Source organism: Vigna radiata, unplaced genomic scaffold, assembly GCF_000741045.1.
Source record: "Vigna radiata var. radiata cultivar VC1973A unplaced genomic scaffold, Vradiata_ver6 scaffold_387, whole genome shotgun sequence".
Classification (NCBI taxonomy): domain Eukaryota; kingdom Viridiplantae; phylum Streptophyta; class Magnoliopsida; order Fabales; family Fabaceae; genus Vigna; species Vigna radiata.
This window is the reverse complement of record NW_014542416.1, coordinates 92,076-106,661: the sequence shown is the minus strand read 5'-3', so window position 1 is coordinate 106,661 and position 14,586 is coordinate 92,076. Positions and strand designations below refer to the sequence as shown.

Genomic DNA, 14,586 nt, shown 5'->3' with positions numbered 1-14,586 from the left:
TCCGTCCAAAATGAATTTTATTTAACTAAATTCGATATGGATTTGACTCAACTTAACTAAAGGTTAGTTCTACTCAACTCAGCCAAAGGTGAGTTTGACTCAACTCAAATTAGATTGGGTCAATCGACTCAATCTTATGTAGGTCCAACTAAACTCAATTTGATATCGACCTAAGTGAATCAATCCGATGTGGCTTGGTTCTATTGAGTCTAATATGGACACAACTCTACTTAACCCAACGTGAATCTGACTCAACTTAGTTTGAGGTGGAACTAGTATGACTTGACCAGAGATGGGTCCTACTCGAATTATCATGAGGTGGACTTGACTTGACTCGACCCGACTCAACCAAAGGTGGGTCTAACTCGACTTAACATAAGATGGAATAGACTCGAATTGACTCAACTAAAGTTCGACTCAACTCTACTCAATTGAAGGTGGGCCCAAACAGACTCAGTTCAAGGTAGGCCTAAACTAACTTGGCTCGTGGTGGCTCCAACAATACTTAGTCCAAGGCATGCACAAATCAACTTAGCCTTAGGTGGACTGACCTAACTTGGTCAAAGGTGGGCCCAGCTTAACTCGGCCTAAGGTGTGCCCAAGGTTAATCAGCCAAAGGTGTGTAGGACCCTTAAAAATTTGTTGTATAAATATAAAACAAAATAGGGTGTTTCACCCTACACCTCTAACCTTTACACCCTACATCTCCAATTTCCTAAAATACCCCTAATTAATGAGGTAGTTACCTATTAATTTTATGTTTGTTAAGAATTTTTGTGCTAAACATTAACTACACCCCATTTCCCCTATCATGAATCATGCACCCCGTTTCTCATCTATTAAAAAGCCATACACCTCATTCCACCCCTGATAATCTCTTCTCTTCCTTAATAGTGTTTCTCACCACATTTCATTTATTTTGGTTGAGTGTTGTTGGTTCTTCATAGTGGTGTTGTTGTTGGTTGCATTGCTTGTGGGAGTTTGTTGGTTGGGGTGCTTCCTAATGATGTTGTTGTTGATTGCGTTGCTCGTGGGAGATTGTTGGTTGGGGTGCTTCCTGGTGGTGTTGTTACTGGTTGCATTGCTAGTAGGAGATTGCTAGTTGGGGTGCTTCCTAGTGGTGCTGTTACCGGTTGCATTGGTGGTGGGAGATTGTTGGTGAAAGGTTAGGAGTTTTTTTTTAATTTGTTTCGAGTGCATGAGATATAGAAGAGATCAAACATGAATCAGATATGAATATTCGAAAGGAGTGTATCGGATCTCCATATGTGATTCTACCTATATCAGATGTGGATATCCGGTATAGGTATAATCGGATGTGGAGATCTGATACACTTCTTTCGTATATTCATATCTGATGTGTTGTATCCTTTTAGTTTTATTCCTTATTTTATTATTGTTGTATTAGTTTATAATTATTTTTAAATTTATGTATGAATCTGTATGAGTTTATAATTTAATTATATAATTTATAATTGTTATAAATTAATTTGTATAGATTTATTAAAATTAATAAAATTATTTTAGAATAAAAAAAATTGGACCTGTGCATATCGAATATGAATATCCGAAAAGAAGTGTATCGGATCTCCATATCTGATTCTATCTGTATCGGATGTGGATATCCAACATAGGTAGAATCGGATATGAAGATATGATACAGTCCCTTTTGGATTTTTATATCTGATGTGATGTGCAGTTGCTTTTTATATTAATAATTAATTAATTAATATTATTTAACTTGTTTTATAAAAAATTAAATAAAACCAGTTAACTTAATTTTTATAATTATTATATTTTATTAATATAAACAATGCATTTTAAATGTTTAATTTTTATAATATAAAAAATGTATATTTCTAATTATTGAAATTATTTATAAGTTGATTATGTTATTTATAAATGTATAATTTATAGTATTAGGTTTAATTTATTGTATTAGGTTTTTATTTTGTTAAATTTTTTGTGTAATGACTTTTTTTAATTTATTTAAAAGTTTGGTATTTAAAATTCATATGAAAATTTTAAATAATTTTTTAGATGGTTATAAGTATTATTATTTTGTCGTTTTTTTTAAAGTTTATTATAATATTTATAAATTTATAAATTCATAAATGTATAATTTATTATATGTTTAATTGTTTTCTTTGTCTCTAGTTTGGCGGCAGTGTATCAAGTTGGTCCAACCTTTTAAAGAAAGTTTCAATTTTGTCCGTACTTGGTAAAATTTGCCTCAATCAAATCCCTTTTGTTAAATAGAAACTAACATAGTTAAGTGTTTGATGATGTGGCAGAAGATAATGACAACGTGGTATTGTCTAGGAATATTGCTTGTGTGTAAGTGAAATATAGGGTAACATGAAAATAGGTTATAGAATTAGGGAAATTATAATCTTAATAGAATTAAGGGTTTTTTTTTTTAAGGAAATAAAATTAGGGGTTCTTGAGTTCACAAAGAGAGAAAAATCGAAATTGGGGTTTCGAAAGCAGAACCACATTTGGGGATTTCGAAGCGCATTTGGCATTCTTCGTCAGGTATTTTCAATAGCGAAGTGGGTTCCATTCGAAGGTGCGTGTATGATTGTTTTCGTTCTATTTATGGTTGCTTTCACTTCTATATGGTTGCTTTCATTGTGGTCCCCATAAAGTATGATTTTTGTTTGGTTGTTGTCCCTTATTATGTTTGTTGTGGTGCCTCATTTTTGTTGTTGTCCGCTATTATATCTGTTAAATTATTTGTTTATGGTGTGTTTAGGGTCCCCTAGAAAGTTATTTTACTTGTTTATGGTCTCTTTATGGTATGTTTATGGTCCCCCATTGTACTTTTTTTGTTATAATTTTGTTTGTGGTTTACAATTAAATTGATATTTGGTGTCGAAGGGGTTTAATAAAAACTATGGAGTATATGTTCTGTATAGTGTAGATAGCATTTAGGGTATCAATAAAGTAACATAGCAAATGGTTAGTGAAAACAATAGTGCGAAATATTGGTGTAGTTTACAATCATAGCCACGAACTTAATGATAACCAATTAGTGGACTTCTGTTATGTGGCTTGGTAGTCCTACCATGTTGCTAAAGTGAGTCATTTAGTTTGACTAAGTGTTGTACCTTGAAGGGTTGGCAATACTACCCTGATGTTTTTTATTTAATAGTTTTATACTTTGTTATAATGTAAATGTAGTTTTATTGTGGTAAATTAAATGTAATGTTATTTTGGGTAAAGTAAATGTAGCAAGACAAGAATTTTTATATTAGTTGAGATTGCTAACTCTAACATTGAAGTGGTCTTTCACCATGGGGGTAAATTTCTCAATGATGGGTCATTCAAATACGAGTTTGGTCAAACCAGTACTTTAAAAATTGACCCAGACAAATGGAGCTAATATGAAATTTTGTCCATTCTGAAGAAGATGGGTTATAGGAATGTTAAAGAGTTGTGGCATTCAGTGGATGGTGGTTCTATGTTAGAAGGAAGATTGGAATTACCATCTAATGACAAAGGTGCATGTCATCTGGTCAACATTGCCATATTGAATGGTCAATCTCACCTCTTATTCTACACATGAGCAATCTATAAAATTTTCTCAAATCAAAGATGTCATTTATGAAATTTTACAATTGATCAAAAGTCTTCAAAATTACAAGCAATGCGCCAATTTATAGTTTCTATCATATTAGACGCAAAGTAATCGATTACATTAGTAATGTAATCGGTTACAAGAAATAGATGTAATAGAATTACAACTAAATCAGCTCTTAATTGAATGTACAATTAATGTAATCGATTTGTATTTAATGTTAGTCAAACATATTTAAAAATATGACCGTTAAAGCAGTTATGACTAAGCTGAAAACAATTTTCAAAAGATAATAGACTTAATGGATTACATAAGTGTGTAATCGATTAAGCTAAGCACTTAAACAAATTTTGAAAAAATTTGCTCTTCAAAAACTCATCACAGCACATTTGAAAATGATATATGCAAAGACATGAGTTTTAACCTATTTAACAACTAATGTAATCGATTCAAACTTGTTGTTTTGTCACAGTTCAAAACATAAGCTGTCTGATGACCTTAATTGATTACTACAATACTGTAATCGATTATGTCATGCAGATAAGCTTTTGTGCTTGTGGTTTTCATCACACAGAAACATACAGTATGCATACGAAGATATAATTGTAATATAATCACATTAGTATGCAAAATCATCAGTATGTTAACATATGCATTTATCACAATAAGCATACACATTTCCACATATGCATTTCATCACACAGAAACACATTTCTATTGTGACATGACAACATCTACTTGTTGTAGCTATCAATGTGTTGTCATCATAAAAAACAACAACATCATGGATTGTGTTCAATGATCACATTGCTGCCCCTATCAATAGATGACTATAACACGCATTGGGTATGCAATTGTTAATCCTTGCCTACAATGTCATCCTAGTCTGTCTTTCATATAGTTAGAATTATACGATATTCCTACTACGTACCCGACCACCTTCTGATGTAAGACATCGTTTAATATGTATAGGACACGTTAATGACAATCATTTCATACAAGTAATGTTATTTTTATTATGTTTAATTTCAAAATAACATTTTTTACTAATATGGATCTTACAGGTTAAACTACAAGATGATTGTCCTTTTCCTATAATAGATGTCATATGCTCAAGTCATTGTTACCCAGAGGCACAAATGTGGTCATATTCGTATACAAATAGGATGCAAACATTTTTAGAGTTGATGGACATTACTACCTCATATGTTGGCTTAGTAGATTCATGATGAAATGTTGCTTTAGTTAAAAAAATGTAATGTAAAGAAACATTTACTATCATGTATATATAAAATGTAATGTTGTTTTAGATAAAAAGAAATAACATCAAAAGTGAGTCCAAAATAATTACATAATGGCAGACAATAAAAGTATAAAAGCTATCTGGATGAAGATGACTATCTGCCACAAATATTCTTGTCACAAACATTCCTGGCAGTTATCCTAGTCAACGAATATTCTTCAACGATTGATTCAGCTAAATCCAGTAGCTCTCGTGTATGAGTGTATGTTATAGTCCCCCAATAACTTCCCTGCAAGAGATCATCTGCTATAACTTTCTGGAAAAAGTGCTTCACTACACCCTACATTATAACGATGACACATAATTATATATAAACAATCACAACAAAATTATATAACATAAACAATGTAGGTAAACATATCAGTACACCAGACTGTGACGCCGATCTACGACGATGCGTCACTTCATTTGGAATTTCACATCAGAGTTTGGGAGCAAGACTCGACAAGTCTTCATCCACAACAGAAATAATGTAAGGATGGGATATCATCCTAAACCATAGAAGGTAACCATCAACATAATTAGATAGGAATATGTCGATGAACACACCCCTAATAACATGATGTTGAAAATGCAATCAAGCCTCATTGGTCGTCAGTATGTCCGCATCTGCAACAACGGGTGGGTATCGAGGGATGGACTACTGAAACCCAAACTGTCACAAAACACGCTCAGGCAAATGTCGACATAGTGTGTCACCAATCTTGACCCATCCCAAGAACATACAAATTCTGTAAAAAAGGACGAGTCTCCCGATGTGACTCACAAGGGACTAGATGACTGAATCATATGTCAGCACATCCAAGGGTACCCTGACCTCTACGAGGGTGGAACCTTGCCTCGGTGACTCCCACTTTGCAGCATATGGTTTGTCTTCCATGTACGAAGACACCAAATTCCTTCTTCCTAATGTAGGGAAGTACTCATATATCAAACTCTACAAAATAAAAAATTAAAAATTATTTCATAATCCACATCGAAACAATTCAAGAAAATCAAAGTGTAAACTATATTTGTACCTGTAACAGAGTCAAATAACCTTCCATCTGCCTAGTCAAAGCCAAGCTGGCATCTCCTAGCTACTCATACATATATGCTAGTGTCGCAATGCCCTAGATATATTGGCCACATGCGTGTACGTCTCTAAAGAGCAAAAGGTAAGACACACGAATGGATGTGGCAGTCTTATCAGCAAATATAGTGCATCCAACTAGATGCAACAAATATGACCAAGCAACATACTCCCACTACTACTGCTTACAATGCTCAACATAAATGTCTCGAAGCTAGCTCAGTCTAACTTTCTCACTTTGAGTTGAATGTAACTTAGCACCTGCTCTCCTGCCATCCACGCCTAAAAGATCCACAACGGCGCGTCGACTTTCTTCAAAGTCTACTTCCTCCAGATTACAAAACTGGCCTAAAACTAGGAGGTGCAGCAAGGATGATACATCATCTAAAGTCACGAAAATCTCACCCACGGGGAGATGGTAACTGTTGGTCTCGAAATGAAATCTCTCTACAAATGCCAACAGTAGACCCCTATCGAGGTAGTCATATGAGATGTCCACAAGAGACATCAGACCGAAACCATACACGATGTCTTTAATGCCTTCGTAGCAGGACCCTAGTTTATTTAACATCTTCCCGTGGGAGATCAACTTGATCTCCCCCCCCCGATCCTAAACAATAATATTTATTTCAACTAAACAATAACCATTAAAATTAAAATTTTGCACTTTTTCGGCCCTGCCATATCGCATAAGCAACATGGTGAATGTAATGTGTCAGTACTGAAGCCTCTATTGGACCTCCAGGAAATCCACCTTCAGGAACATCCTCATACCTGTCCTCCTGCTCAATATCATGCTTCTCAAATGCATGTTCATCAACTGCATCCTCCACAAACTTGACATCTCCACGCTCCTCAACGTGAACATCAAGCTAAACTGCTCCAAGTCTTCTACACGCAGAAGCAATAGGTCTCCTCCTTCCACCCTATGAAGAACTCTCTTCATGATATGAAGATGCACATCGAGTACGAGCCATATCTACTCTAAATTTTGTTATTAACAACATACACAAAAAAAAATAACCAATTCAAATAGTTATACAATTATAAAATATAATTATATTACTAAAAAATCACAATAATTTCTGAAGAAATAAAATATAATTGCAATAGTCAAAAAATACTAAATCAATTAAAGTTATTCATTATAAAATTAAATAATATATTATTACAAACATAATTCTAAAAAAATTAAAAATTTGAAATAATTATAAAAAGAAACTAATTTATTTCAAATTAAATTTAATCAATTGTAATATTTTTATCATTAAAAAATCGTCATATTTCATAAAAAATTTTAACAACATATTTTCAAATTATAAAAACTTAAAAAACTATAAAACAAATCAAACGTTAAATTCTATAAATTGAAAAACTAAATAAATAAATATTAAATATTTACAAACAATTAATTTGAATTCAAAATAAATTTTATTAATTAAAATTTTATCTAATGGTAGAAATCTAATATTTCAGGAAAAGAAAATTACCAAAATATCTTCAAATTAAAAAAAAAAAACTTTAAAACATATTAAACATTAAATAATTGAAAACATTAAAATTTAATCAATTTAACTAATTCCTTAATATATTATTTCAAATAAAGAACTATACATTCTATAAAATTAATTATTTCATTAAAAATAAATAATTAATTCAAATCTTTATATAAATAGATAAATAATTAAAATATAACAATTTAATTAAAATAAAATTGAAAAATAACATAACAAAAATTTAAAATAATTAATTAAATAATTAATATAAATAATTAATTAAAATATAAGAACCAAAATAACATAATAGAAAATTTAAAATAATTCAAGGAGAACATTTAATGGCAACAATATAACAACTTTCAGTTTTCTAAACATTAAATATAAATATAATATCATTAAAATTAAAATAAAAAAGAAAAAGTTATGAATGGGATATGGAAACACAATGGGCTGAATCAAATATTCATAATCGATTCAACCTATATCGGTGCAAACTGAATTGTTATGAACATCCGATTTGGCCCCTTCTTCTTTCCATATCCGATACCAGATCAGTCATTACAGTTTCTCCTAACAACTTATAATCCACTCTTCTACGATCATTACATCATGCTATAAAATTGAAGAATACACCAACCTTTGGCAGCGAAAACTAGGTGGCTGCATAAAGTGGAGAAAACCAACTTCAACCTCAAAAGGAAGAAGACGAAGCTCCCTATTTATGTGATGTGTGCCTGCGACCATGCAACCAAAGTCTGAAACCAAAACAAGCAAATCGAACCGAGGATCGAAAGATAGAATGAGATATTATGCACCACCTTTGCGAAGGAGTATTGACGAACAGAAAAATGTTGTGTGGCTACAGTGTTGTGTGCTTATGGCTGGAGTGCGATGAAGGCTCATCTTTCTCTTCCTTACTACTCGTCTTGTGAAGGTGAATGAGGTTTGTGTCTGTAGAAGACAAATAAACCTCAAACATTAGTAGAGTATTAAGTGTAATTAATGAAAATGTAAAAAAAATATATTGTGATAATTATGGTATTTATATTATAATTTATTATGTTTGTGAGACTTTACTTGGATTTGGATTTGGTGGCTCATTTACCTTGTCATCAATCATATTCGGGTGGTTGTTCTCTCCACCACTATCCTTTGCTTCCTCCACCTCTCCATTCCTATTTTACCCCTCCCTCCACTTTCTTATTTTTTTTTACCCTTCAATATAATTTTATTTCTAGGGTTAATATTTTTTAATTTCTACCCACTCCAATCCCATGAATGTAATGGTCTAGTTTATGCTTAACTAACAAGAATTTGTTATTAACAATTATGTTGTTTCTTTCTCTTTTCAATCTCATCACCCAAACAACACAGTCATTTTAATGGTGGACTCATGTTTCTATGTTTCATTTTCTTTTGTCTCTGTCTCTGGTTTTTTATGCTTCTTAATATTGTGGATGATAGTTAATTTTATAAAAAAGTTGAAACATTTTATATAATCATTTAAATAAAAAAATTATTTGATCATTTAAATTTTTAAAAAGTTTTAAATTATAATTAAATAGTAAGAATTTTGAACTTTTGAATTTTTTTTTAATCAATTCATGTATACATTTTTCATCTTTTTTATTTAGTTATCGTTTTGAAATTGAGATACAAGTACTTTAACACATTTTGCTAATAATAATGAATATTTCTCTCACATTAACAATGGATTGTGGTTAATTTCCAGATTTATTTTGCAATCATTTCTTTTTACCAACATTAATGATATATATTTCCGTTGATGTCATTTAGAATTTTTTATAAATGTCAATAAAATTATATTTTTTATGATGTTAGTCATAAAATATTCCTTTTTTATGATGCTAGTCATAAAATATTCATTATTGTTAGTCATAAAATATTCATTATCATTTGGAACCATTGTACTGTCGAATGACCACCGCAAACATCCCGTATCGTCGCACCACAAAATGCGACACCACCGCACCACGAAACCAAACAGATGTGGAGAAGAACCAAACGAATATGGAGAAGAGAAGTACGAGTTGGAAGATGAGAAGAAACAGATCTTGTGAAAGTTGGAGGGAGTGAGAATCTGAAAAGAGAGAAAGTAAGACTTGGGAGAGTGGGGGATAGGCTTGCACGAGTGAAAATAGATAAGAATTTAGGATTTCACAATAAAATAAATAAATAGGATTAAAAGTAAAAAAGACTACTTTTGTAATTAAAAAAAATTATAGAGGGTGGAAAAGGTGGACGAAAAAGGAGTGGTGGTAAAAGAAGCAACACCTATCATATTCTACTACACACCTAATTAACTTCTATTACCATAACATTTATTTTGTTGGGTGTTTTACCCTGTACCTCCAATCTCTTCATCTTACACTTCCAAATTTTTGCAAAATACTAAATTACCCCTTAATTAAAAAGCTTTTAATATTTAAAAAACAAAAAACGAAAGAGTGATTAAAGATTCTTTTTTGAAAGTTTGTGTGCACATATATTCTTCTCTCGCATCTCATTTCTTCCTCCCGCTTTCCTCTTCCTCCCTCCATTCTTGTAGCACACATAGCTACAGAGCCTCTCCCTCTCGTTTTCCTCTTCCTCTATCCATTCTCCAGCACACACAGGCACTTTAAAATAAACGAAAGTCAAAAAAGAAATTACAATATTTAGAAATCAAAACCATATTAAAAGAAATTTAGAGAACAATATTACATATAATTAAAAATCTAAAGATTAAAATAGCTGCAGAAAAAGCTAGGAACCAAATTAGAGTTTTTTAAAATATGAAGACTACAATTACAATAACACCTAATTTTACTAACAATTTTTTTTATTACATATTTTTGCTAAAAGTAGTTTTCAAAGCACTCTTTTCCCATTATCACGCCAACTTATGCGGTGCACATGACAGTGGATCATCATGGTATACAAATCTTTCAATTGCACCAAACGCGTGGTGCATATGGATGCCAGAGGGAATATAATTTGGAAAATAAAAACGGCAAAGAAATTTTTTTTCTTCTAACAGTCAAAAGAAATGGCGTAGCATATTAATTTTTAAAAAATGCCATTTGGACTGGGTCTTCAACTTTTTTATTATGAATCTTTTTCTTTTTCTTACTAAAGATTTTTCTTTTGACAATGGCAGTGCCTGCAAACTTCGAAACATAGCAAGATCATATGCAACAAAATATAGAAATTACTTAGGATTATGAATCCATTTTGTTTTCACATGTTAACTGTCAACAACATTAATATAAATCTCACAAATTTAAGGACTACAGTAAAATTTTGATGTCACTCACATTAAATTATTCCTTCAAAGTCAAAGAGTGAGAGCTAAAATACACAAAGTATCACATAAGACTCATTCTCATTATCATTGTCATCAGATATCAAACTTAAGGAAAGGAAATATAAATCTGCTAGATCAAGAACACTGCAAGGAAAATATCATATGAAACTTAAATGTTCTCTCCCAATTGATTATCTTTACTTGCTGCTGCTTGGTTCCTTCACGATAGTCACAGGGCAAGAAGCATGGGTCATCACAAAGTTGCTTACACTTCCCAAAATGATCCTGTTTTTTAACAGAATGTCAATGAGACTCATATTTCAATAACATAGGAGATATATGAGATTAATATAATTTTATACCAAAATTATCATATCATATCAAGGAGATTTTGAAAAAATTACTTATATAAATAAGTCATACAATTTAGTAAATTGTTTACATTGCATTTTTGTACAAAGGTGTGGTTCGACCCTCCATGATTTTTTGTTTTGTTTTCTCTTTTTAATAAATTTTTCATATGATGGTAAATAACTGGTGTGTTTTGATATGTCACTATAACTAAAATACCAAGTTTCATGATCATGCCTAATATGAGTTTACTAACAAAACAAGTCGTATTATTTTAATAAAAGAAGTTGTAATCGAATGTATCATTTAGTTTTTGTACAAGTTTTTTCCTTACAAATAATAGTATTTTATTTATAAGAAAAATTGAATCCCTATTGCTATAAATAATGAACCCCATTTGTACTATTAATAGCATCCCTATTGTTAAGCAAGTGTATAAAATTAAAAAAAAAAAATGATATGGTATTTGTTATGATGATTCAAAATTTATGCATCATGCTAATAAATAACTAATAACAGAACAAGTGGGGAAAACCGGTAGTATTTGTCTATCTATCTGCATTAGAAAAACAAAATCCAAATGAATACTACAGTGTTCAAGGCTAATATAAAGGATACTTGTATTTCATTTTTGTTCTTGCTATGAAAGTTCAACTCTCCTCTTTCATTATCATTTACTATTACTTTGTCTCTATTTCTCCTCAATCCCTAGTCTCCATTTTTTCTCTCCTTTTTCCCATTGAAATTTAAGGCAACACAGGGTGGAGTCTCCATTGGTTCAAATCCAAATTGGAGCTTCTCCTCCAAGAAGCCACCAGTTCTCAACTCTTTTCCTAAAGACAACAACATCATCAACAAAAGAAGAGACCAACACCAGTGGAAACATCTTAACATGGATTCCACAATTACCAGAGAAAGGTTTCCATTATCTTCTCCAAACACCAACACCACCGCCACCATCTCCTTCCAAGTCAACCTTACCTCAGATGCAAGAAGCCACACATGGATGAGATGAACTTCTTTGGAATTGAAAAGAAAAATATAAAGTTAGAAGTTGTCACTCCTGTAACAACTTCTGAGAAACAAAAACACCAGACAAAGACTTCAGTTCAAACAAATTAATGCAAGCAAAGACTACTTACAGGTAATTTTTTCAATGTTTACCCATTTCCACAATCTCTGTATACAATTGCAATCATCTAGTAGTTTTTCCAAAATCATTTAAAGTAAATTCCCATATAAATGCAGATCACAAAAATCCATCACAACAAAGAAAGACATCATTATCAGCAAAACTCTCCAAGAATGCCAACAGAAAAGTCACACTCACAACAAAAGAAAAAGGAAAAGCATATATATATATATATATATATATATATATATATTTATTTATCAATGCAAATATTTCTCTTTGATATAACTGGTTAGAGATGCTGAAAAAGAGAATTAGGGGACAAAATTAGGCACCTTTGGATTGTGCTAAGGCCCCTGCTTCCCAAAACCAGCGAATCCAGCTTCAGATCTTCAATTGCGTCCAGAAGTTTCTCTCTCGCATCCCCCCAGTAAATTTTTGTAACAATGTGCACCTAAAAAATCAGCAAGTTCAGACACAACACTAAAACATGGGAAAACCCAAAACCAGGGTTGTCTAAATTGAATTCCATTTGTAGAATCAAGAATACCACCTCCTTTTGTCTGAAAGCAGTGTCAAGAATATCAAGAACCTCAATATCAGTTTGAACACCATACTTTTTCATAATCTCAGGCTCTCTGAACTCTTGCAAAGGAATAAGAGCTTCAAAAACACAAAGCAAAGTCGAAATCAGACCAGATCTGATCAACCCAGATCAAAAGATTCCTAAAACGTTATCATCAGATGAATAAATAAATAAAATTGACAGAAAATTGATACTCACGAGAACCAGATTTTGCCCATAGCTGGTTGCGAGACTCGTCTATAGAATTGGGGCTGATGTGAATGACATAAATGGTGTCACCCTTATCAGCTAAGTTGTCAAGTGCCCATTTGAGAGCATTCTTGCTGCTGTTTGAGAAATCCAAAGCCACGCCAATTGTCCTGTCCTTTGCCATGGTTTCTGTATGAAGTTGGTGAACAGAGTAGAAGTAGAAGAACAACACAGAAGTTGATAAAGGGTTTAAATTTCGTACACAGTAGTATAGAGTTTCACATCTAATAAAGCGTATATATAATAATTATTATTATTAAATATGAAAATTAAGTGTTTAATTGATTCCCAAGTTAGTCTCAAGTTTGTCCCTTCTATTAAAAAAAAATTCAATTTTGTTTATTTTGTATAATTACATCAATTAAGTTTATTTTGTTAAATTGGTCGGAATTAAATATTTAGCAATGTGACAAAAAGATCCAGATTTTTTTCATTTCCCAATAGTAATTTATAGCAATAAAAACAGTATAAATAAGTAATAAATGAACTGCATGCTAAGGCATACTTATAATTTTTAATAAACTGTTATAATATTTAATTGTTTATGAGTTATCTGTTATGTATATATGTGTGTTGTTATTTTAAATTTTATTATTATAAATAATTTTATCTCTCCTTTTTATTACTTAAATTTAATGGAAATTGTTAAAAATAAACCTTGTATTAAATTTCGGTTGACTAATTTTATTTGTTTATATTTTTTTTCTAATTTTATTTTTTAAAATAAAATAATTATTTTATCAATTTCACTTTTTTAATCATAGTTTATTTTAAACTTTTAATAAACAATTAAACCTAAAATAAATAACAACTATTTAAAATAAAATTATAAAAATTATTTATATCTTATTTGATATTAATAGTAATAATTTTATTATTTTTAATTATCACAAAAAAATTGAACAATAATAAATGTGTTTTCACAAATAAATAATAATAGAGATTAAAAAAAAAATTATTACTTTTATTTTAAATTATATTTATATTTATATTTATTATTTTTAATTTTCAATAAATTTTTCTAAACCATTTAATTTTTGTTTATTCAATTGTTAAATAGATTAAATTCTTCAACAGTTTTTATTTTTTATTTATTTTCTTCAAAATTTTGAAAACAATCTTGTAAAAATTTGATTGAAAAAAAAATATATAGTTCTGATAATTAAAAAATAAATTAAATTGATTATTGCAATGGAAAAGGAAATTTAATAAAGTAATTAAATAAGAAAAAATAATTAAGCATTATTTAAAATTCATTGATTTATTAAAAGTATATAAGCAATGGGAGGAGTAGTGTGTGTACTTTTAGACGCATTATAGAGAGGTAAAAAATAAAAGGAAAATGATATGTAGACAACAGATTCAGACAACATTTAGACACGCCACAGGTGTCACACAACCATTGGTCCACGTGGCAAGGAGAGAGAAATCTGTTGCTTTTTGAAGATTGCCTCAGATCTTGACGCGTGGCAGAGAGAGGAAAGTGAATTTGGTTCTGAAATTTGAA

The 14,586-nt window shown here is 30.8% G+C and overlaps 1 protein-coding gene and 1 long non-coding RNA gene across 2 annotated transcripts; both read right to left on the bottom strand.

Annotated features, from left to right (window-relative positions):
• Window positions 1–4,938: 4,938 nt before the first annotated feature.
• LOC111240881 lies at window positions 4,939–8,812 on the bottom strand. The gene is made up of 3 exons (XR_002666512.1): window positions 8,273–8,812; window positions 8,092–8,188; window positions 4,939–5,112 (listed from the first exon to the last, which is right to left on the bottom strand). It is a non-coding gene; the product is annotated as an uncharacterized LOC111240881 (long non-coding RNA).
• A 1,933-nt stretch (window positions 8,813–10,745) lies between these two features.
• Window positions 10,746–13,302, bottom strand: LOC106780046 (universal stress protein PHOS34). Its single transcript, XM_014668279.2, has 4 exons — window positions 13,029–13,302; window positions 12,798–12,907; window positions 12,580–12,698; window positions 10,746–11,046 (listed from the first exon to the last, which is right to left on the bottom strand). Exons 1-4 carry the CDS (start codon window positions 13,201–13,203, stop codon window positions 10,959–10,961), a joined length of 492 nt encoding a protein of 163 aa, XP_014523765.1. The 5' UTR covers window positions 13,204–13,302; the 3' UTR covers window positions 10,746–10,958.
• Window positions 13,303–14,586: the final 1,284 nt, after the last annotated feature.